The sequence below is a fragment of the Megalops cyprinoides genome, chromosome 2 (genome assembly GCF_013368585.1).
Source record: "Megalops cyprinoides isolate fMegCyp1 chromosome 2, fMegCyp1.pri, whole genome shotgun sequence".
NCBI classification, from domain to species: domain Eukaryota; kingdom Metazoa; phylum Chordata; class Actinopteri; order Elopiformes; family Megalopidae; genus Megalops; species Megalops cyprinoides.
In genome coordinates this window covers 50,864,945-50,888,693 of record NC_050584.1, presented here as the reverse complement: position 1 = coordinate 50,888,693, position 23,749 = coordinate 50,864,945, and the positions used below count along the sequence as shown (strand labels likewise).

General features: G+C 43.8%; 3 protein-coding genes across 5 annotated transcripts in view; 2 read left to right on the top strand and 1 right to left on the bottom strand.

Annotated features, from left to right (window-relative positions):
• Nucleotides 1–245: 245 nt before the first annotated feature.
• Nucleotides 246–3,121, bottom strand: itpa (inosine triphosphatase (nucleoside triphosphate pyrophosphatase)). Its single transcript, XM_036522433.1, has 8 exons — nucleotides 3,029–3,121; nucleotides 2,772–2,829; nucleotides 2,605–2,669; nucleotides 1,762–1,835; nucleotides 1,548–1,579; nucleotides 1,333–1,445; nucleotides 1,047–1,123; nucleotides 246–739 (listed from the first exon to the last, which is right to left on the bottom strand). The coding sequence occupies exons 1-8, from the start codon at nucleotides 3,089–3,091 to the stop codon at nucleotides 610–612; spliced, it is 612 nt and encodes a 203-aa protein (XP_036378326.1). The 5' UTR covers nucleotides 3,092–3,121; the 3' UTR covers nucleotides 246–609.
• A 138-nt stretch (nucleotides 3,122–3,259) lies between these two features.
• Nucleotides 3,260–10,939, top strand: mettl13 (methyltransferase like 13). The gene is made up of 8 exons (XM_036521951.1): nucleotides 3,260–3,759; nucleotides 4,015–4,768; nucleotides 5,160–5,359; nucleotides 5,743–5,932; nucleotides 6,926–7,087; nucleotides 7,240–7,452; nucleotides 7,939–8,070; nucleotides 10,494–10,939. The coding sequence occupies exons 1-8, from the start codon at nucleotides 3,607–3,609 to the stop codon at nucleotides 10,781–10,783; spliced, it is 2,094 nt and encodes a 697-aa protein (XP_036377844.1). The 5' UTR covers nucleotides 3,260–3,606; the 3' UTR covers nucleotides 10,784–10,939.
• A 2,147-nt stretch (nucleotides 10,940–13,086) lies between these two features.
• Nucleotides 13,087–23,749, top strand: part of dnm3a (dynamin 3a) — a 35,726-nt gene continuing 25,063 nt past the window's right edge. For all 3 annotated transcript variants that reach the window (XM_036522583.1, XM_036522582.1, XM_036522585.1), the window contains exons 1-5: nucleotides 13,087–13,376; nucleotides 13,579–13,876; nucleotides 20,690–20,763; nucleotides 22,663–22,812; nucleotides 22,963–23,166. In XM_036522583.1, coding sequence (XP_036378476.1) covers nucleotides 13,716–13,876; nucleotides 20,690–20,763; nucleotides 22,663–22,812; nucleotides 22,963–23,166 — 589 coding nt within the window. In that variant the 5' untranslated portion in view covers nucleotides 13,087–13,376; nucleotides 13,579–13,715. The remainder of the gene's footprint in view (nucleotides 13,377–13,578; nucleotides 13,877–20,689; nucleotides 20,764–22,662; nucleotides 22,813–22,962; nucleotides 23,167–23,749) is intronic.

Genomic DNA, 23,749 nt, shown 5'->3' with positions numbered 1-23,749 from the left:
CAGACAGGAAGCAACATATGGTACAATAATAGTATGTTTGTTGCAGCATTTGCAACATTCATGTGTTTGACATATGATGCAAACCTGCAGTTGTCTTGGTGACCAAGCTGAAATCAGGTTTGAAATTAAATGTTGCATTACGAAAGAAAGATGCAACATGAAACATGTAAAATAACCAGATGACATTACCAAACTACAGGAAGCAAACTGTACAGCCAGATACAGTCACGTTTCAGTAGGGCTGAAGTGGGAAACAGAAAAAATGTTTTCTTAACACAATTTGTAATGTGTCTCATTTTGACAGGAAACATACCACATTCAAAGATACACATTAATCTTCTGTGGACACAGAACATTCTTTCATAAAGTCTAACTGGTTTTAAAAAGTCATATTTTTAACCCTAGTACAGAAGTGATTCACGTTAGAGTGGCAATGGATGGAGTGTCCGATGGCCGGATAGCCTTGAAAACATGACACGAGGGCTTGCTTTCCAGAGAAAGCCATTAAACCGTCTGATGTGTTGGGCTGTACAAAGCCCTGGCATTGTTCTGCCTGAATCAGTCCAGCTGGCTGGTTCTGCCTGCAGGTGTCAAGACCGCAGCCTGTGGTTAGTCACCATGTTTTATCCTCTTGTTCTCCGGAGCGTCATTTAGCTTGTTGAAGTGTTCAGACATGGCTGCCAGAGCGCGGTATCGGTGAGAGATGGTGTTCTTCACCTCCTTGGGTAGCTCAGCATAGCTGCTCAGATGAGAATGGAGGCGCAAAAGAGGGCAGAAATGTCATAGTGAAACGAGAGGCAGAAAGGAGTTCATAACGTCCTAAAATAAGCAATAAAAACTGCACAAACTACCTGCAGTAAGTGCATTTCAATAATCAGTTACCTCTTAATCTGACTGCACATCTTCAGCATGTTGGTATTTAATGCTTTTTATCCATTTCACACTGTATTTGGTGACATTCTGATACAAGTTTGTGTTACCTTATATAAAACTGCCCCCTAGTGTACAAACACTACATTACACATGGGGAAAAAATGGCAACTCACGTTTTGTCATATCCCTCTGGCTGAAAACAGGGGTCCCACCCAAAGTCTCTTGGCCCCCTAGGCTCCACAATATGTCCCTTAACATTAAAGAAACCAAGTCAGAGACAAAAGCGTTTGCATTGGTTAATGTAGTTCTCCATGAGAACAGTCCTCCTCACTGCAACATCAAGTATCCTATCCATGAATCACTGTGTGCTTGTGTATCTGCGTGCCAATGTATCACGCATTCATTTGAGTATCAGTGCACACTTCTGTGTATCAGCGTACATGCAGCTCAGGTGCTGACCTCAGTTATGCCCTTGAAAAGCTGCACAGGCTCCTGCTTCCCCTCACAGTATGCAAAGGTACATAGGGCCCAGGCAGACTTGTCCTCAAACCCTGCCAGCAGTTTGTACAACCCTAATGAAGGAGGAGGAGAAAGTGAGACACACAATTCCCATCTGACAGTTTATCAGCACAAACTCCACATCAGCAGATCCTTACAGAATGCATCTACCTTACCTTCTGGCTTTAGCTTGTCTAGGAACCATTTTCTAAAAGAAAAAAAGATTTATCATTGTTTTGTTGCTCATATTCTTTACAAACAGCATACAAAAGTGAACCCAAAAACATAAAATTCAATTTGTGCTGTGTGGTTATTTACACAAAAATAATTCAATGGCTTACTGGAACTCATAAATTCAGCCTCAGGAAGTATCCTTACGGAAATACTCACATGTAAGGCCCTGGCAGCCCACCAAGAGCTCGGAAACAGAGGCAGGTGTCTTCCACAATAACTGGTCCATCTACCTGTGGGTTGGACAGAGCAGATTCTACCCTGAGTGGGCTGAAAAGATTGTGCACAGCATCTGTGCTGAATGCTCACAAAGGCTTATCAACACTATGTCTTTTGTCTCCATATGCAAATGATTACATGTATGCATCTAAAATGCCTTTTGCTAGGAAGCCACAAAAGCTCTTTGCTCTAGATTTCTGAAAATGTCTTTGTGTTCAGAATAAATGTTCAAAAGAGTACTTTTAAGTTTTTTTTTATTTATTTTATTTTTTTAACAAATATAACAAACAAGTTATAGTAAAAGTTACAAAGAACTAAACAAAGGGATGAAGTTAAAGCTGCCCCTCCATGATGACTGATCAAGGATATCAACTTGGTACAATTAGGTGATAAACAGTTAATCACTGTCTTACAGCACATATACACACTTCCCATGTCACTGAGACTTTTAAGAAAGAGAACTAAGCTGTTAAATGACTGTAACCTGATTATATAATGGTAAAGTGAAACACGAAAGACCCAGGCTAGTTGCATAGTCTTGTGTCAAAATATTTATCTTGAAATCTGACCAAATTTTCTGTTTTCTTGGGTGCTTTTTCAGATAAAGAGCGCCTTTTGGAGCACTGAATGGAATCACTTAGCTGGAGTATGACATGTCTACATCATTGCATACAATGCATCAGTAAAACACTGCACTTACCAAGTATCACAGCCTAGCAAAATGCCATCTGAGATTCCATATTACACCTGCATGTATGTAAGTACAGCGAAAAGATGACAGACCTGCCTGGCTGCCTCCTGGCATTTCTGTATGGAGATCTCATCTGGTTCTCCCTGGTACTCTGGCACTGAAATACATCAGACTGAAATTGCACTTTCCCAAAATTTGAAATCAATATACACGCACTTCACTGAAAATATAGCGCACCCTTCAGTCGGAAGCTACTCACAATCAATCTTTTTGGAGACCAGCTTGTAAGGGAACTTGTCGCCCAGGATCTGAATGACCTGTCCAAACAAAGAGTTAGCAAAGTTCTCCAAGGGCTCAGACTCAGGCATTTGCAGTAGCACCACACCGCCTGCACGTCACAGCCACGAAGCAAAGGGTGCACAGTTTTCAAACAATTCAATAGTCGTCGCTATTTCTCAAGATGCATTCGCAGGACAGGACTTCACGATAACAGTGACAGTAACAACCTTCGCTCACCTCTTCTAATTTCTTTGCGTTTCCAGTCACGAAAACCACGGATCTTCCGGCTGACAACGCCATGCTTTCTAATATTTTCCCAATGTCCTTCTGTACGCGGGATCCGGTTCTACTAAACACAAACAGCCAATGGCTTTAACTAAACCCTGGCTGTAGCCAACCAGATTACAGAGTCGTATTCCGATCTGCAATACGTCTCTGTGCATCTGTTAATGATGTCCGGGTAGCAAAGGCAAAGTTGACATGTGGAAGCAGAACTTAAGGTAAAATCGGCATGTTTTCATTCATCAGTACAACAACACTGACTGTCTGAGACTTTTAAGTTAGTTATTACAAAGGGCAGTAATATAAAGGCGGTGTTACACGCGGTGGAGGACGTTCTCACTCAGCGTAAAAGATATGGCTGTTCAGCTAGCCAGATGTATGTTAGCTGAGTTTAGTGAACCACAATTTCTTATATAGCAAACCAAGGAGCATGCCTTTCTGGAGTTTCTTCTGGTTTATATTTTTGAATAACCAAAGACAGACTCAGTGACAGACTCAGATAGCTCGTGTATAGAAGATCGACGTAGGTGAAGATGAACCTGCTGCCACACACCGCTGAAGAGTTCAGCTCTGCAGAGTACTGGGAGCGTTTTTTCCGGCGGCGTGGAGACAAGGCTTTTGAGTGGTATGGCGACTATAATCAGCTGTGCGGAGTTCTGCACAAGTACATCAAACCCCGTGACCAGGTGATGACCCGCTGCGATAATGTTTGTTATAAAATCTTGCAGCTTCTCTTATATTTAATTATCATGCTATGATAAATGTAGTAATTATTATGTAGCTAGTTTTGAAAGCGTAATACACTTACAGCCCAGTTTCATGAGTGATGCATATATTTTCTAAATTTTGTGATTACTGTTGTAACTGATGTTATGTTATTGTAGGACTGATGCAATGCTGACCCTCACATTTTGCCTAATTCATTTCACTACCTCTCCCAGGTATTGGTGGTGGGTTGTGGGAACTCCGAGCTGAGTGAGCAGCTTTATGACGTGGGCTACCGACAGCTCACCAACATCGACATCAGCGAGACAGTGGTCACCCATATGAACCAGCGTAATGCTGAGCGCCGGCCCGGCCTCACCTTTTTGCAGGCCGATGCCACCCAGACCTCCTTTGAGAGTGGCAGCTTCCAGGTGGCGCTCGACAAGGGCACGCTGGATGCCATGGCCTCCCAGGAAGAGGGGGCTTTGGCGGGGCGGATGCTGGTTGAGGTCGGCCGGGTGCTCGTGGTGGGCGGCCGCTACATATGTGTGTCTCTGGCCCAGGAACACGTGGCGAAGCTGGCGGTGGAGCATTTCGTCAGGGAGGGTTGGGCGGTCAGGCTGCATTGCCTGGGAAGCATGGAAGGAGAGGATAGTGGGCCGGACTCATCCTCATTTGCTCTGCCCGTTTTCGTGTTGGTCTGTACCAAGTTCCGCCAGCCTCCCCCATGCCCCGTGCTGGAGATGTGTCAGGGTGAAGACGGTGCCCCCAGGAGGCTGGCCTCAGTGCAGGAGCTGCTGTCTGCAGTGAAAGAGTGTCAGGCTTACGCCCTGCTGCGCCAGAGGCTCCGCGCTGGCACAGATGCCACCCAGAGCCCCTCCCTCACCCTGTGCCACGCCACGACGGGCCGCCCCCGCTACACTCTCACCGTGCAGGACAGCCCCCCCACGGCCAAGCTGCCCCGCACCAACTACTTTGCCATCTTCATCGGTGAGTGCTGAACCGTCACCTGAAAAGTCACCTCAGTTAATGCATGCACTTCCACACACAGGGTCATTATTTTTGCACTCTTTAGAACACTTCTAAACTACAGTCATCTACACTAGAAACATCCAGTGGGTCTGTTTATTTGGGGGCGGCAGTGTAGCATAGCAAGGAGCAGGACCGGTTTGATTCCCTGCTGGGGCACTGCTGTTGTATCCTTGGGCAAGGTACTTAAACCAAAATTGCCTCAGTTAATATCCAGCTGTGAAAATGGATAATATGTAGAAATTGTAACCTATGTAAGTCATTCTGGATAAAAGCATCTGCTAAATGCCAGTAATGTAATGGAATGTAATGAGGGGAAAACCAATAACAACTTTGTGACATAAATCCACAGTGCCTCAGGGACGGGAGTCTGATTGGATGTATGGCTCTGCTGAGGGGCGGAGCCAGCTGGCACGTAGCGCTGGCTTCAGGCGGCTGGTGATCGTGGCCATGCACCGGGACCAGGAGTACCAGGATATGCAGGCTGTACAATCAGAACTCTCTCCCATGGTGATGGATCTTGCCCCACCTGGAATGCCAGCCAATCAGCAGGTAAATTGGAAAGGAAGCTGGCTATGACTGCATGTTAAGGGTAGTCTTGCTTCTTAAACCATTCTAGCAACAGTTACTGAGCAGTTCTCAGCAAGTGTTTCACTTGGTATCACTAACTGCAGCCGCACTGTTTTAAGGTAAGTGCTGTTGATGAGAGTGGTTGGTGAAGTCAAAATTTTGCATCCACCCTGTTTGAAGGTATGTGTTTCTTGCCATAGCTAAAGGTATCTATCCATCAAGCAAATGAAATAAAATTAATCAAAATGTCATATTTTGTTGCACAATATAATGGAAGGTCACTTATTGTGTCTCTCTTTCTGATCTCTTCCTTTCTCAACCCCCCTCTCCCCCACTCTCTGGACACTCTCCCTGGCTCTGTCCAGGTGCCCTTCTTGTCAGTGGGGGGGGAGTTGGGCTGGAGGGAGGTGGTCAGTAGAGGGGTGAGCGCACTCAGTGGGGAGTACTCTGTGGAGGACGTGCGTGGAGAGGATGGGCAGTTGTATCGCAGGCTGGTGTTCCTGAACAATGCTGGACTGGTGCAGTCTGAGAGCCGGCTCAGCACCCAGGCCACTGGTGAGTGCACTGCTCTGGGGCTTCAAGCCCACTCCAGGCTCACGTGATCCTTGCCAAAAAGCAGATACTGAAGGAGCACCAAGGCCATCATTTTTGGTGTCATGATTCAGTTACATGAATAGTGCATGAATATTGACCAAATGGCTACAACTGTGTTTACCTCTGTTGTATGAGTTTAATTTGTCTCCTTCTCCTTCTTGTATCCAAGAAATTCTGGGGTGGAAAGAGAAACAGGAATAAAGGGATAAAGAGATACATTTAGTGTTGGACAGTATATATATAGGATAGTGAGACAGTGCATAAACATACAGTTAAAAAGCATAAATACATTAGCTCATGTACACTATTTACATAAAGTGCAGAATCACATGGAGACATGGATGCATAGAAACTGCAGCCCTGAGCTTAATGTTTTGTTGAAGGCAGTGATGCTATGTGGAACAAATTCTGAAACTGATGCTAAACTGTGAGTTCTCAACAAGCACATTTGTCAAACTGCTTCTCGATTGAGATGTAGTCCACATGAGGCATGGCGCATCATCTTTGCGTAAAAGTAAACAAAAAAAATCTGAGTGACTACTGCAGTTATTTGCTGTTTCTTTCAAAAAATCGTAATTGTTGTTTTGTGATGCATATTCATTGCTTTCATTTTTTTGTTGATAATCACAATTAGTCTAACATGTTTACATAATTGTAGATCTGTGTGATTCCTGCTTTAAACCCAAGTATGTTCTCTTTAAGGAAAAAAGACTGGTTCAAGGAGTTTCAAGTATATGAGGGGGTACACGTCTTGCGTGGTATACATAGCCTAGAATTTGAAAGGAATCTGCCTTGAAGTTGTCGTCTTCATTTTCGTAGCTATTGCACTGCAGCTGAACATACCAATGTGGATAATAATTTCACAGTAGAACCAAGGTTTCCTGAAAGGTTTTCAGTTTGTAAGTGGCCTCGGCTTCTCAAAATGAATTTTCTATTTTTAATCTCCACCAACAGCTTCAGCCCGTAAGAAAAGCAAAAAAAAGAAGTCAAAGTCAGCTGCTCCTCAAGCTGCTGGTGGCCCCCCCAGTGTGGACCGAGGCTTCCTGTGCTGTGCCCACCACAGAGTCATGGTGGCTGGGCTTTCTCTGCTGGGGGTGGGCTCTGCGGACAGCAAAGGTAACTGTGAGTTGGTATGCGACAGTTTGGATATTATTATTTCTGATGCCAGTATGTCACCCTGCTCCTGGTGCTGTGTTCCTTTCTTTCACTGCCTCTGCCTGTCTATGTGTGTGGTGTTTGGGCTTGGACTTAGTGTATCTCTCCTACAGGCCAACCTGTATCTGTACTGCTGGTGGGACTGGGTGGAGGAGGACTGCCACAGTTTGTGAGGGACTTTGTCCCTGCAGCATCTGTGGAGGTTGTGGAGCTGGACCCTACCATTCTGGAGGTGGCCCAGACCTGGTTTGGGTTCCATGTAGATGAAAGATTAAAGGTGACATTGGGTGATGGATTGGAGCACATAAAAACACTTGCGAGTCAAGGTGAGTCCACTCTGAACACACGTGGGGCAGTAAGTAGCACGAGTCATTGGGCAGAGTGAGTCAGGGATCTGGGCTTTGTGGTTACACAGTTTACACAAGTAAAGTGTTGACAACAGATGTGGATATTGAAACTGCATGCAGGCAAGCCTCAAATTAACATGAACCTACCTTGTTACTATATTTTGGTTAATATCCTTGTTCAGATACATGGGGTTGAATGGAGATAAAACAAATGAGTCGAATTAGGATTTGTCAGTACGGAGTTAAAACTCAAGCAAGGATTATGCATATGCAATTTATATTTCCCATTTTAGGGCATTTATTTTCTTGTGAAATTTCATTTTTACAATTTCATTTTTCATTTTCATTTTTACAGTTCTTTTCATGGTGTGGCAATCTGGGATGGCATTCTGAGTCAGGTTATTGCGCAGTTCCTCTTATATGTCAGATTAGATTGCTCTGTCTCATGTCTCTATTTCCTTGTAGGTGAATGCTTTTATGATGTCATCATGTTTGATGTGGACAGCAAGGACCCCACGCTGGGTATGAGCTGCCCTCCACCTGCCTTTGTGGAAACATGTTTCCTGGAGAAAGTGCGCAATCTGCTAACTCCTCGAGGTACAGTGCCCCCTGCTGCTCCCTCTGCTTAATCTGCCCATCTGGTGTCTTCTTTTCGCTGTGTCTGAATCAGTTATCAGCATTGTTTTTTAAGGTTCAGCTCATTTCATTGGGACATTCTGTACTGTTCAAAATAGTTCTGTAAGGGATCACAGATGAACCAAAGACTGAGTTGCAATATGCTATGTGTAAAAAAGGCAATGTGGCACAGGGGTCATGGGGACGAACAGGCTATCAGTCAGTATATACAGTGCAAGCCTGAAACAGCAGAGGTGCATCAAACAAAAAACCCACACACAACAAAAACAAAAAATAAACCAATATTGCATACCTGATGCAACCTATAGGCTAGTGCCACTGTTGCTGCAAAGCAACTAGTGTACAATTAGACCCGCACAGAAATCGAGCATCAGAAACTAGCCTCTATAAAAGTGAGCTACCCAGCCAGTTTAAATGGCCACCCCTTACCTGACCTCAATGTGAACTAATCCACATGAGGTACAACACTTGGAACATATTTTACTTTAGTGCATGATCTAAATACATAATTGTATTTCTGTACTGTTTTACACAGTAATCAACCCTCTTTCAGGATCTAAAACATTCCATAGCCAAACGCGAAAGTGAAAAAGCATACAAATTACTGCACTTATGAATTATCGGTGTGGCCCCCCTATCCCAAAGCCGGAGTGAGGCTCCACTGCCAGAATAAACACGCACATGCATTTAGAGCTACCTGCAAAGCATGGTGAGTTACTGTTTTCGCATTATTCCTTTTAAACACAGGCATTGGTTTGGCCCAACATTCCCCCTCATGTTGTAATGTTGCCGGCTATCTGGATTGCAAATGCCTACACAGGCACAATGACAAACATGCAAACCTAACACACACACACAGTTGTGTTCATAGTTACATTCATAAATGTATGAAAATTGCCAAGCAAATGTGATGCCAAGGGAACTGACTGGTAATGACTGAATGGGAAAATATCCTGTACAGGCATGCATACTGTTATGGAGTCCCTTGAATTGACTTGCTAGGCATGTATAAATAATAATAATACAGGAAAGAAGTGAAAATGCGCTATTCAGCGGGTGTTGAAGGAGGAGCCCACTCACCTTCATCACAGCATGCTTCAGATAGCAGGTATAAATAAAGTCATGTATGCCTGGTGGCCTTTTCATTAATGTGAGATTTTCGAATCAAACTGTGATCCTGTTTGTACCTCAGTATTTTCTTAGTAATTTTAGGCATTTTTCTTTGGATGTCTTAAGGCATGATTTTAACTGGTTGTGACATACTACAATACTTTGACAAAAGAGTTTTTACTTGAGGGTGTACTAATACAGGCATATCCTTTCAAATTAAAAAAATACTGTCCATTACATTTGCATAAAATGGAAATGTCATTACTACAATACACATAGTGGTTGACATACATTATAAATAAGAACAGTTCTAATATTGAAATATAAATCAATATTCAGTCACGCTTAAGCTCTTTTTTGATGTATAAAATGTCTACTTGAATAAACATGCTTTCTTACCAGTTTTTTTCACTCAAGGAGTACCTATTAAATCAGTTAAAAAGAGTGATTAAGTGGATTTGTATGTTCATCCACATAAGTATTTGGAGGTAAATTCATTCTATCTGGTTGGAGGTATGAATCTGTTCATTGGAATGAGGAAGGAACAACTGTCTTATGTCTCAATGACTTTTTAGTCTACCTAATTCAACATTCAGTATCATCAGTGTTTTAAAAGAGTAGCTGTCCTACTTTGATGTGTTCCTGTGTCTGTTGGCCTCTCCTGTGATTCACTGTTTCCTACACTTAGTAAGGGATAAGCGGATCAACAGAGCAGTGAGGTAATTTTGTGCCAATCTCAAGAAACTCATACACAGATATTTTCTAAAACTTGAAAAGGAAACCTTATTCAAAAGTTGTAAGCTTTCCATGTTTATTGCTTGAGTTTTTATGCAATAACTGGAACTTTTTGCATTGGCTATCCACAGTTGTTTTCACTGGTAGGGGAAACACAGACATGTCTTTTGATATTTAGATTTTATGGCCTACTCTCTCCAAGTAAATATTTTTCACAGTGCTGCTGAGCAATAAATGATCCTCAATATTTTACTGAAGACAAGTTGACATTGGATCGGCCAAAATGAAAATACTGTAAGCCCTTGTGGGTTATTTTTCAGTCAGGACCGTGTACTTGTGCACAGCTGCAAGAGTAACAATACAGTAAATTGTGTTTTTGTCCTAGTGATATATGATTTTTTCCCCTTGAATGGACCATGCTGTCATATACCCTAAGGGCTCTTAGGGAGAAACCATAGGAACAGTTCCCCCCTGACGTTTTGGATTTGTCCTGTCCTTGCCCTCACGGTTCTTTCTTCCTCTCTCATCACTCTCTCCAGGCATCTTCATGCTGAACTTGGTGTGCCGTGACTCTGCTCTGAGGGAGAGTGTGCTGGGGCGTGTCCGGGGGGTGTTTCCTCGCGTGTTGTCGCGGGGGATTGAGGAGGAGGTCAACGAGGTGCTCCTGTGTGTGAGGGGAGGGGGCGAGCAGGGAGAACAGACCCCCGTCAGCCCCCCAGCCCTGCGCAAGGCAGCTCAGAGCCTGCAGGGGGCACTACGGGGCCACGGTACACCCTGCAACCCAGACATTGACATTGCTTCTCTGCTGGAAGACCTGAAAATTGCATGAGGAAAGCAGAAGTGGGAGGAGAGGGTAGAGTGGAGGCAATGATGAAGATATCTTGTGAGGGAGGAGATTGTTGGTTGCAGGTTAGAGGTGGCTGTGGAGAGTTGAGGTGAGAGGAGGAGGACATATAAAGTAGATGTTTAAGGGGAAGTACACAATGAGAAAGGCAGAAAAGAGTCTTTCACCACAGATTTGAATCTTCTTGCCTTTTCCTCTCTTTGACTCTTATGAGCATGTTGTCAAGATTTCTTTTCCAAAGAAAAGACTACTCATGTACAACTGGTTGCACAGTAAGAAATAAAGAGTGGTTCATTGTTTAACTTTTGTTTTATGTCTGGTGATGATTTTTTTGACCCACTGGACACAAAGAAATCACATTTACACATTTGCATGGGTGTTACGGTGTCTTTACATGTATAAATCCACATTTAAGGCTAATTCAGTTTAAGGGGTCAATGCATGTAGGTGTTTCTTTTCCCCCAGAATTTGGTTACTATAAACTGAAACTGATCTGTGTGCAACACAAGGGACCTGGTGTAATTTCATTCTGTCATTGCACACTTTGTGGCATTTTGATGATGCCGTTGTCTCCATCTAGTTACGACACCTGTATGTCCATTAGGACTTACATCTCATTTTGTCCCCATATTGCTCGCTTGATAATTGCTTTCTTGCTCGTTATTTTACAGATAGCTGCATTTCTCAGAACGGCCCCATCATTAAACGGAAACGGCAAATGACATACACACGCTCCTATTCACAACTGCTCGATGACCACACTCTCGCAGTTCCACTACCGCTGACTTTACATTGCTTCACCAATATACCAACGTGCTATTTTTATGATTGCAAAAAATGTGCTGAACGATGGAATTTTTTGCAGATACACTATACGACATCAGGATCTCGTAATTATGAAAAAATTGGAAAGGCCAGAGTGTGTGGCAGAGCTGAAGTGATTAGCTCGTGTGAGCCCTGCGTAAAGCCTGTAGGGTAGTGGGTAGCGGGTAGTCGAGCGGTTGCAGCGGTACGTCACTCCCTGAAACCTGGTTAACCAGCGTTGTTGCCGATGGGCTTGGGACAATTTAGTTTAACTAGCAACGACTCTGGCCGTAAGGGGTTGGCAGTGAGCAGTGATAACCCAGGTTCGAAACTCCCTCGCTCGCTGACCCACGTAACATCTAGTCAAAACACACAACACAGTCACTTTACACCCGTTCCAGCAGGTCAGACTGGGCTTTCCGCCTGAACAATCCCAACGATTTAAGATACATGCGCAGTGTTGACATACTAATGTTAATGACATCCACATTAAGTAACATTAATATTTCCCAGTGTCTCATACCGAGAAGGAAATAAAAGCAGATTAAATGCGATAGTGCCATCATTGCCCACTGTCTTATCCTATAGCCTAGGTTAGCGACGACTGATAACTAGGCTACCTTAACTTTTCTCATAATTACGAGATCCCGATCTCGTACTGACTGTACATATAGGACAAATTTATGGAAGCAGCGACTTAATTTTGAAGTAGCACATACAGAACTCATTAAAGCAGGATTCTCACGCAATTCTCTGATGTGCGTGCTCCTTATGGCTCATGGGTTTTGTGAGTTTGGAATTCTGCACCTGAAATACTTGATCATTAATAATGAGCAGTTTTCAGAATTTACAGTTGCGTCCTCTACATTCATTAATTCAACCGCACAGTCATTGCTTTGTTCGACGCTCAATCAATACTACTGCACACAACGGGTATAATTTCCTGCTCCCCCCATGCCCGCCGCTCTGGCCAGGTATAAATAAGTCCCGTTTGGCACAGAGAAGGAACGAGGCTAATGCATCACGTGTGTGCGTAGAAATGGAGGGATGGCCAGGATCAAACCGTTTAGTGCCTTCCCAAATGGGCAACCGCAGTCACCTCACTGCGACACTACTCGACGACGACGTTGTTCGTTGTTTAAGTTTTCAGAGCTGTTGTGCTGCATATCTCCAAAAGGACAGTTTACGCTCTCCCTCTTCCTCAGTCGGCTCTATGTTGGCACGCAATAAAGTCCAGTCGTGTTATTTATATGAGTCAGGCTTGCGGCAGACCTGCAGTCGCTGTAAACAGTGGGCGGGACAGCTCGTGTGTAAGTGGGTGTGATATATATACCACTTGGGCACAAGGGAATGTTGGCAGTTCTTTTTGTACCACTTTTCTCTTGTCATTGGTCACCAACATGCCCGTCAATTAACGGGGCGTGGCGTTATCTTGCAAATAATGCGCCTGCGCACAAACAAGACCGTTAGCTAGCTGTCAGAAAGGAGTTCGGGACCGAGGTGGGAGACTGACGTTGAACCGAGTCGAACTAGACCCATACTGTCAACGGGACTTTTCTGTCATATCAAAGAAGCCGCGGGAGGCCTTTATGCGTTTAATTTAATTTAATATTTTACATTTTAGATATAGCAAGACGGAACAGTATAGCTAGCTATAATAAAAGACATTGGTACCGGGCCGGGCTCTGGGCCAGTGCTTGCTGTTCTGTGTCCAGAACCGGACCGCACCGGTACCAAATTAGCCAGTGACAACACAACGAATATTTAGGAAAAGGTAACAGAAAATTCATTCATAAGTGGCATGTTGGCAAGATAGGTATATTAGCTAGCTATAAATAATAATAATCTAGCTAGCTCATGTTTGCTAGCTCGCTCTAGCTTGACAGCAACAACAACAGCGACAATAGCTTAGTATTGCTAGTCAGCTAACGTTAGCTAGCCACACATTGCAGCATTGTCTATCTCTCTCTTATCAGTCGAACCGGACCTTGAAGTTTGGATGGTGGAGACGGCAGCTGGGTGACTGGACCTCGGAACCCTCCTTCTAAATATTGCTGTATAGCTGTCCAGGTCCTCTTTCACCCACCCCCTGCATCTCCCCGGCTCTGTCACCATGGGTAACCGGGGGATGGAGGAGCTCATTCCGCTGGTAAATAGGCTACAAGACGCCTTCAGCACCATCGGCCAGAGCTGCAACCTTGACCTGCCACAGATCGCCGTTGTTGGCGGACAAAGCGCAGGAAAGAGCTCAGTTTTGGAGAACTTCGTGGGCAGGTATGAGAGAAAATTATGACGACGATTATACGGCTATTTAGTCTAGCTAACGTTATACTTCCTAATAAACAGAACGAGCAGATAGCAAGCTGGCTACCAAGCTAAGCCGGTGCGAATGAATGAGTCGCTGTCCGCATGCGACCTGAGGGAGGACCATATACAACTAACTGGTTTGCTATACTGCACATATGATCAGAAAGTCATCCGTAAGACACCATAGATCGGCGAAAACCCCACTGTGGCGCATGTGCGTTATTAACTGCGAACTAATAACTAGCTGCGAACTAATAATCTACTTGTGACGCTTTCTGTCTAGCTTGTTACTGCGAGCGCAGCGAGCCCGTTCTTTTCAATCAGCGCTCGTCATAGATGCCGTGTATTGTTTATCTAATCCTACTTCACTTTTGCGAAGGGAAGCAGTGTTCGGGTGCATTTAATTATTTATTTTCTGGTTTATTGTTTATAAGTCACTAATCGACGGGAACGTTTGAAAACCACATTTTATTGGACAGGCATTCCCGGTTTTGCCTGAAGTTCTTTCTTTATGAATTTGCAGCAACGTGATGGATCAGGAAGTTACTTGCAGGAAAAGGAGCTGATTTGCTTAACCAAAGTTAACGCTATTATTGTGCTATGAGTACAGCACCTCTGAATAGCAGTGCCTTTCCCCAACAGCCTTTGATGCAGGTTATTTTGTAATATTGATTGAGCGCGTCATTTACGCTGTTATAAACTGTTATTATTCAGCAGCAGTCAGCATTATTTTCCTTAGCCAGAGCTTGCCAAATCCATATCTGTTAGTCTGCACATAAGAGCAAGTGAGATGATTCAGTTCAGCCTTGCCGGGATTGCCGCTATGTGTGGAGGTGTGAGGGGAGTGATGTGGCCTGTGGGTGTTTCTTTACTGCTTGTGTGTCACAGTCAAAATGGGCTTCCCCACACCGGAGACCTTATGTCTTCAAAGCAGGACAGTCATTTTTTTGTATTCTAACTTGTGAACTCTTTGGGAACCAGATCTTGTCTTTTGAAACTATTGCATATTGCTTGTACCACATAGTATCAAATCAAAGAGTTGTGGAGTTGGTTTCCCAGTCTGTAACACACTGTAGTGCATTAGGTTTCAGTCAGTCTGTTATGGTAATGTCAGACCCCTGTACCGAGTAAAGGTTGTTGAATTCTTTCTTCTGAGAGCATTTAGTGTTTGGTGCATTGATATCGTGGAGATTGAATGGCAGAGCAAGATTCTTATGGTGTCCCAGAGATTATAGGCATTGCAGGAGAAAGTGGGATTGTGTGGACCAGTGCAGTGGGGTACTCAGCATTTGTAGGGGTTTTCTTGTGGCACATTGTTTAAAGAGAAGTGGGGTGGGTACTGCACTGTGATGGCAGCGATTCTGTGAGAGAGAGCAGTGCTAGAGTCCTTATCTCGTGGAGGGAGTTTGAGATGTCAGCGCTAAGGAGCTGTTGGCTGATAATGACCCAATGAGTTAAAGGTTAATGGTGGAGATCACAAATAAACACGGAGGCTCATTTTTTTTGCAGCTATACTGCTGTAGAATAATCTATAATGGTGGAGATCACAAATAAACACGGAGGCTCATTTTTTGCAGCTGTACTGCTGTAGAATAATCTATTTGCTACGCTGCAGTGCACGTCATTAAAGTGTGAATAGTGGAATAGTGGGGAAATTTTCTTGCACCATGTTTAATCTTAATTGCAATGCTAGCTAGAATACATGCATACAGTTTTCTTTTAATGATTTGTTCTCGAGGGAAGTGGCCTGAGGACACAGTTAAACGTTGATGTCTGAATTCCTCCCTGAGGCAGCTCAGAGACAAGAGGAAATGTCACCGCTGGTACTCTGAGTGCACATGTTTGCTCACTCTTCATAAAACACTCACTCGTATACACAGGGGACCAAACTCTGTACAGGTGTGTGATCATTCACTCACTTCCAAGGGGTGAATAGCTACAACAATGATGCCATGGGTTATCTTCAGTGTCAAATGATGTATGTTTTTTTTTTTTTTTGCAGCCCAAACTGAATTATTCTTCAAAACATAAAGTTGATTCGTTTCAAATGTGCAGGCATTGTGCTGATATCTACTGCTGATCACTCTCCTTGTGTCTTCGATCAATGTGAGGATGATGTCCTCATAAAACACTATTTCAATTTGACATATATAAATGACTGGTAGGAATGTTAGCAAAGGACACAGTTGACCTGGTTTGTCTAGATAAATCACTTCAGCTGGTGATATTCGCAAAATGCAGTGTAGCCTTCCTATAAGAGATTCTGATACAAACACATATGCTGTGGTGGATTTCAGACTATGATGAATGTTTTGGTGTCTGTAATCTAGGTGGTTGGCCTCTGTATTTAGAATCCTGAAGGGGTGAGTCTTTTGTTCAAATCATCTATGAACTATGAAAGGAGAACTCTAAACAGCGTTCTGAGATCGCCTCTCTGAGTAATTGCACACTTCACTTTCACTGTTATGGTTGTTGTTCTCCCTGCAGAATAAAATGACTCATGGCATCTTGTAGAGTCAAGTGAAAAGAAAACTGAAATGTAAGACATTTCAAAAGCGTGAGTTTTGCAAGGCCAGGCACAGCACTTTGAGGAGTAAAAACAGATAAAATTAATCAATTCTCAACACAGATGAGTGCAAATCTTATGACCTACTTTGAGAAATCAGGACACACTAATCATTCCTTTTCAAGAACTTGAGTTTTGTTGGGCAGTTAGTCTTGCCACATGCCTTGGTTACTCCTACTAAAAAGGCATTCTGGGACTTGGTGTACATTTTTGTTTGTTTTTATTGCTTCTCTGCTGCTGGATTCACTTGATTTTCTCCCTTCTTTGAATATTCAAATAGCCAAACACATCTTTTTCCCCAAGCACTGTATGAAACTCAGTGTCTATGTAAGTAATGACTTAGTGTACAGAGAACTGCAATCACTCACACTTTAAAGCAGGAAAATTAATGAATATGAATTATCTGCTAATTTATTGGAGGTACTTAGGTTCTCCTTTATGAATATTGATGAGAAAGAATGCAAGATTTTGTAAATGTTTTGTTATATAACAATTTGCATATTTGTATAGTAATCAGTGATTGAGTGTAGTGTATCATGTCAGACCTCAAGCACAAATTTTCTTGAGTTTGCAAACTGGTATTGCGAATTGAAGAACATAAAGCTCAGGACCAAAAATGCAGCAAACAGAAGCTGGTTCCAGTGTTGTGTAAGCTGTCATCAGGTTTGACTTGGCAAGGTTGACTTGCAATTGGCTAGATATTCCCCAGATACCTGAAATGGGCAGAACAAACTCTTGGATGATAAGACAGTTGTTGCTTCGCAGTTGGATTGTGCAGCCTTCAGTGCAAGTAGTCCTGATGTAGTGAATGTAGTATGTTCTGCAAGTGTATTTATAAAAATTAGAGGCTGTTTGCTACCTTTCCTGGGCTTTGCATGACTCTATCCCCAGTCATACTGGACTGCTGTTTAATGTCACTGTCAGCCTCCATCACTCAATAATTCCAGAGGCTAGCTCCTTCTGTGGGCTGGTCTGACTGAAGTGCCATATCAGCCACTATGCAAGTAACGAGATTAGGAGGTATGTAGCTAATTATTCAAAAGCCTTCTCCCAAAAGCTGAAACCTATAAGGGGCCATCGCTGAGCCATCTGTCCTCAAAATCATTGGCTGTCAACTGCACCATCAATCACTGCACCCTTGAGATTTAAGATGGCGGAGACAAACTGGCCCGTTTCTCCAGATGGAGAGGAAGATGTGGGGGGTGCGTTGAGCACGCAGAGATGGCTGCCCAGACCTGGCACTGAGAGTGCTGATTCACCAGGATTTTTCAATAACTGAATTGATGAGATTCTGGATCAAACAGAGACATCTCCACCGGCCAACAGCGAGGGGACTGCAGCAAAGTGCACCCTGAATTCACTTTGCTGTGGCCTGAAAGGGGAAGAGAACAACAACTACGTAATTTACCTCTGTCGCTAGGCAACTGCCACAATGAGTTGCAATTCCAGCCGTCTCCCCTGCAGCCCTGACATCATCATAGCAAAGAGTGGAAGAGACATGATGTTAAAGCAACAGTGTGACTCAGTTAAACTCTGCCTGAAGGACATTTAGCATAGGTTTACATTCCACATGCAGCAGAGGAGTGGAGAGATTCAGGCACATTTTTACAATGTGTTCATCTACGCTTGCACTTTTCCTTTATTTTTGCTCTGCTAAACTTAACTTAAGTTTTGTAACCATGCTGGACAGCTGCTCTTTCTTCTTAATGCTCACATAGATGCTTGATGTACTAGGGAGTCAGTGGTCCATGTACAACCTATTTGCCTCAATACCTTTGTCAGGAACGTTTATGACATTGTAGCTCTCTTTTGTGATAGCTCATAAATAGAGAGGACCCCAGATGAGCTGCAATTTGAAACAGTTTTGATCTGTCAGAGGCATTCATTGACTGTAAATGGCCTACAAAACTGGAAATATATTAATTAAACATGAACTCAGTCTTGCCCATCATGGTGGTCCATCTGCTTATGGCCTACCCCAAGTGGCTAAAATTGTGCTTTGATCATTGGATCAATTCACCATGAAAGGGTGTTAAAAATTGAGTGGCCCGTATTAGTTTTCGTAATAGAATGAAGCTTCACTCAGCATGGCAGCGGTTCCCAGGGATGTATCTGGGTCCCCTGGCTTCTCATTGTCTGCCCAATCACACAGATCCGCTCATTCATCACGCGGACCTGCTGGAATCAGGACTTTTGTTTTTCCTTTAGGATCGGTCAGCTGATTGGCTTGGCATGCGGCGTGTGGTATGAGGTGCGTTCTCTCTGGGGGATGCTGTCACCCTGTCCATCACACCATCGCACTGACTCAGCTCTCTGTTCTGCATCTCACTGTGCTTTAGATCCGAGGGCTGGGAGTTTCCATTCACAGGTTTCCTTTTCATTTCCAGTTTGATTATACCCACAATTGATCACGCAGCTAGGTGAGCAGCAATCAGCTGTTCAGAATCAGAAGATTAACAGACACAGGCCCTCATAAGGATAGTGCTGTTGGGAGTGCAAAAATCTTACTTAGATTTTTGAAAATAAGGTGAAAAAATGAAATGACAAACAGGAGATTTCAGCCTCCTTTTGGGAGCTTCATAAGGCATATTCACAGTAGCCTGTATGATTTGGGTCAGCCTGATCGTGTAGAATGTCTTTGGAGTAGCAGTGTATTTAGGACAGTCCTTACCTGCTGGGTCTACCCCTCCTCTCCCATTGTGCACATAAACTAGGTCTCTTCCCTTGGGGGTGCTCCTACAGCCATGCTAACATTCCTTAATTAGCCTTTCTCTGCTCTTCTCCCTACCCAAAAACAGAGGGAGAAACTCTAAAGGGACATGCATATTCCTTAGTCATCCTCCCTCTGTGTAGAAGGTGTGATTGTACACATGCTTATAGTTGTATAGATGTTTATTCTTTTCTTCCCAGCAGCCACAATGTTGTCTCCATTGATTGTTTCCACTTTTGTCTTTCCTATTTTGATTGGAGATAATGGCTTTTATTTTCTATGAAAACCCAAAGGAGTGCATCCTTACAGTCCCTGACACTGGAAAAAAATCCATCCACTAGTTCTCTAACCACAAGTAGATGCCTCGACCAAGAGGGATGTTTACACAAGTGGTTCATATTCAGAGACTTTGTTCAAGGCATATCAGTCCTGTAAACTAAAACATATGACAGCCCAAATCAGATGTCTACAATTCTGTCCACAAAGGACTTTTGTGCCACTGTATTAAATCTCTGAACCATGCACACAATGTGAGTAGTAAGGTCATATTAATCAGTATATACTCATAGTTCATCCCCATCCATATGGCCCAGGTTTTGGCATCTGGACGGTTGGAGATGGCTTGCTGCACTGAGACCTGACCTCCCATTTCACTGAATGACTCTTCCATAATGAGCCTTTTGTCTGAGTGGCAGCCCGGGCATAATGGAGCTCGAAGGGCGGGGCTTGGTGTTGCCATGTGAGCGCACAGCCACAGACAACAGCAGGAAAAGTGCCAGAACTTTCTGCACATATTTTTGCAGTACATGATTTTTGGAACATGGACAAGGACCCGTCGCAAGATGCGGATGTGTTTGTGAAGAATTTGAATACTGAACATGTATTCACTGATAACTGAGCATTACTGGACATAGTTGCTGTACAAATTAGTGTGATACGAGCCCGTTTGATTATTTTTGTTGCCTATATTGAAATTAGATGTTAAAAATATTTAAAATGTGTTCCTTTATTGCAATGCATATGTCTTCACAACAATGGGATTCCATTATCCCTATTCTGTGATGAGTGTTATGGTTTTGATCGCATATTGCTTTTGTTACCCAGACACTGTTGTTCAGAAAGAGTCCGAATCCGAATTAAATAACAAAAGACGATGACTGGAAAATTGCGGTACAGTTTGAAGGTGGTCTAGTGTTTCAGGGTCCGCCCATCTGTGCTGGCCTCACTTGTCTAAGTTTGTACTGGAGCTGGAGCTGCCCTGGCGTGCTGCCCTACCCTGGGGGGGAGGGAGGGGGGCGGTGATCGCGTGGGCGTTGCTCTGCCAGGGAGACCAGCACACAACTGCAACTGTCGGCCTGGCGTTGAGTAAGGGCGAGGGCAAGGGCAAATTAGCAGGCCTCCTTGGGGGGCACACCTGAGAAGAGATCTGCCCCCCCTGAGGGCTGGATGCACCTGAGCTCAGGCTCATTACCCCCTCACTCTGACAGGTTTTGGCTTTTCACAGGGACTTCCTGCCCAGAGGATCTGGGATTGTCACCCGAAGACCCCTTGTCCTGCAGCTCATCAGCTCCAACACAGGTACTGCTGTGTAGCACAACCACACACACCCCTGCCTTTTGTCATCCACACGCCAGCGCTGTTTATCTCACACTATAGAAGCATAATCATGTATGACTCTACAGAATACACATATTGTCCTTGCAGAGCAAGCACACACAACAGGCCAACTCACCCATCCATTAAACTTGAGATTGTTATATCATACACTCTGTACAGAGCACACACCAGTGCTAAGTATGTCACACGACAGCAACAGGTACTGTTCAAGCATGACTCAGCATAGTACACACACTTTCACACCACAGCCAACACGCTCAGTCCAACTAATGTGTCTGTGTCAACTACAGATTCACTACACTAACCCCGCATAGTCTGTGCTGTACAGCATACTTACTCATAACCTTGCAAAGCTGTTAAGCAAATGATTCTAATGACAGCTTCTGGAATTACAAGTGTGAAACATCTTCCACCAGAGGGCAGTGTCTCCAGCATTACTGAAACAAGCCAGGCTAATTCACCGCCGCCTAATCCTGCCTAAATGTACTGAAGAGGAGATGTACGTCATGTCATTTGGGTATTATCTGGATCCCTGCAGTTTTTAATAGCGTATTATTCTGAAATCAAAGCTGCTTATTGGAACACAGAGAGCTGTTTGTGGCTTCAGCTGTGATCTGTGAGCAGTTGGCTTGGCTTGGAGAGAGGAGAGACAGAGTGATGGCCTGATGATGAGTTAGTACTTCTGGTGTAGGCAGCCGATATACACAGACAGGAGGAGAACCACACAACTCTACTTAGACATTTGGGCAGTCTCCAACATGTGTCACTTCTCTTTGGTCTTGTATTTGAGGAGGAAGTCTGGTCAAACCTTAGAGTTGCATGTTTTATTTTATTTATTTATTTTTCAGTTTTTTTGTTCTAATTTGTGCAACTCTGTTTTGGAACTGCCAGACGTATACTAGGCGCATCCCACTGCGACAACAGCTGCATTCACGCAGGAGCACTGAGGCTAAACAGAATGCAACCCTCCGCTGCATTTGCACACAGCCAGCGACTGTTTTTTTTTTTGCATTGCAATCACACAACGCAATATAGTGGAGTGGGCACTCAGTGGATAGTAGGCCCCACTTTGCTGATGTCACCCAAGCAACTTGCAGGTGCCTGAGGAATCACATTGTGCCTGAGAACAGTGAGGTGAGGGAACCTGCCTGATCTATCCACCTTTATCCCTAGTGAAATGAAGCCAATTTTTTTCTGCCGTTGAGGTTTCCCAGTCTTTCTCGGATGATGACATGGCTGGGATCACACTTGGACTGTAGAGCTTAGCCTGCACTCAAGACAAGTACCTTAGCTGCTGTGCTACTTGGGAGCCCCAGAAGTTTATGTTTTGTAATATGAATCATGTACTTACTTGGACGACTGAACATTTTGAACTGTGTTCTGTAAGCCAAGAACCCCAAACCACTTCCTCTAGTTGATGACCAAAACTGACTTCCATTCAAATGAACAGAGAAATGCAAACCCTGTTTAAAAGGGAGCTTCTTCCACAGATCAATCTCTAGGCTTACAGTACTAAATCATGCATGCCAGTACATTATGCATATCAAAAAACTTATCAAATCTTAATGTTTGCCTGGCGTTCTCCTATGATATGGCTTTCATGTAAGGTATTAATTGTTAATACCACCAGTACAATTTGTACAAGAATCTGCAAGTGAACTCAAATTGACCTTGATGTGCTGTATTCCCTTCTTATTTGCTAGGTTTGATGTAAGCAGATTATGGAAATGTCTCCCGTATGTCTATCCTTTGTCATCTCCCACTTCTTCCTCAATTTCTCCTTGTTTTCTCTCATCTCCCTGTGCCTCTTTTTTCTTCTTTGTCTTTAATCCCGTTTTCCCCCTCTCCCTCCCCTTGCAGAATATGCAGAGTTTCTGCACTGCAAGGGGAAGAAGTTCACAGACTTTGAGGAGGTGCGGCAGGAGATTGAGGCGGAGACGGACCGCGTCACAGGGGCTAACAAGGGCATCTCGCCTGTGCCCATCAACCTGCGCGTCTACTCCCCACACGGTATCCCTCAATGCTCCGGCTATTTCTCTGTTTGTGAAAGAGTTTCCCTGCACCCAGCCACAAGTAGTATGAAACATTGCATTATACCACTTGTGTCATAGAAACCTGCTGCCAGTGACCCTGTTATATAATATGTCCATCAAATTGCAGTGTTGAACCTGACCCTGATCGACCTGCCTGGGATCACCAAGGTGCCGGTGGGAGACCAGCCAGCGGACATTGAGTATCAGATCCGAGACATGATCATGCAGTTCATCTGCCGGGAGAACTGCCTGATACTTGCTGTCACTCCTGCCAACACCGACTTGGCCAACTCCGACGCCCTCAAACTGGCCAAAGATGTAGACCCTCAGGGTGAGAGTGCAGGGGTGCAGTGTCATTGTCTGTGATTCAGAGTCCTAAATGTGAGCACAGTGTGGTCTTTGCAGCAGCACAAAAGTATGAACAGCTAGTGTACTTTTTTATTCTTAAGACTGGTTTTTAATGATGAAGTGGTAGATAGATAGTTCAGATATGCTAGGAGAGAAGATATCCATCCTATGGTTGTCTTCTCTCTCTTAACAATGTGCTTGTTGCAACATGGCATGATTAAGCTCATGAAAAGTGATGGTAGTGAAGGTCTGTAACAGAAGAGAATATTTCAGCAGTAGACTGAAAAACTGCCCAGTAATACTGTTAGCGAGTTAGCATAGCCCCAGTATTGCCATTTCCTACTTTCAAGGGTGTAAACCAGCACACCAACCAGAGTTATGGTAAGGAAATGCACATTATCATAAGCGGTAATGAGGAAAGACGGCTTTTTAAATCTTTCTTGTGGGGCCCTTAAGTGGCTTAGTTATTTATTGTAGCTGCAACTATGGGTAGGTGAGTAATTAGGTAGACTGACTGAACAAACGACCAGAATTGTACTTGCTTGCATTCATACAGTCAGATACAT

Excerpts from the sequence above, each read along its gene's own strand:
- itpa (XM_036522433.1), bottom strand. The coding sequence starts at position 3,091 with ATGGCGTTGTCAGCCGGAAGATCCGTGGTTTTCGTGACTGGAAACGCA. Across the intron at positions 2,670-2,771 it reads GGTCTCCAAAAAGATTGATT|TGCCAGAGTACCAGGGAGAA; the intron begins GTGAGTAGCTTC and ends GATGTATTTCAG. Across the intron at positions 1,446-1,547 it reads AGACAAGCTAAAGCCAGAAG|GGTTGTACAAACTGCTGGCA; the intron begins GTAAGGTAGATG and ends CTCCTTCATTAG.
- mettl13 (XM_036521951.1), top strand. The coding sequence starts at position 3,607 with ATGAACCTGCTGCCACACACCGCTGAAGAGTTCAGCTCTGCAGAGTAC. Across the intron at positions 4,769-5,159 it reads CTACTTTGCCATCTTCATCG|TGCCTCAGGGACGGGAGTCT; the intron begins GTGAGTGCTGAA and ends ATAAATCCACAG. Across the intron at positions 7,453-7,938 it reads AAAAACACTTGCGAGTCAAG|GTGAATGCTTTTATGATGTC; the intron begins GTGAGTCCACTC and ends ATTTCCTTGTAG.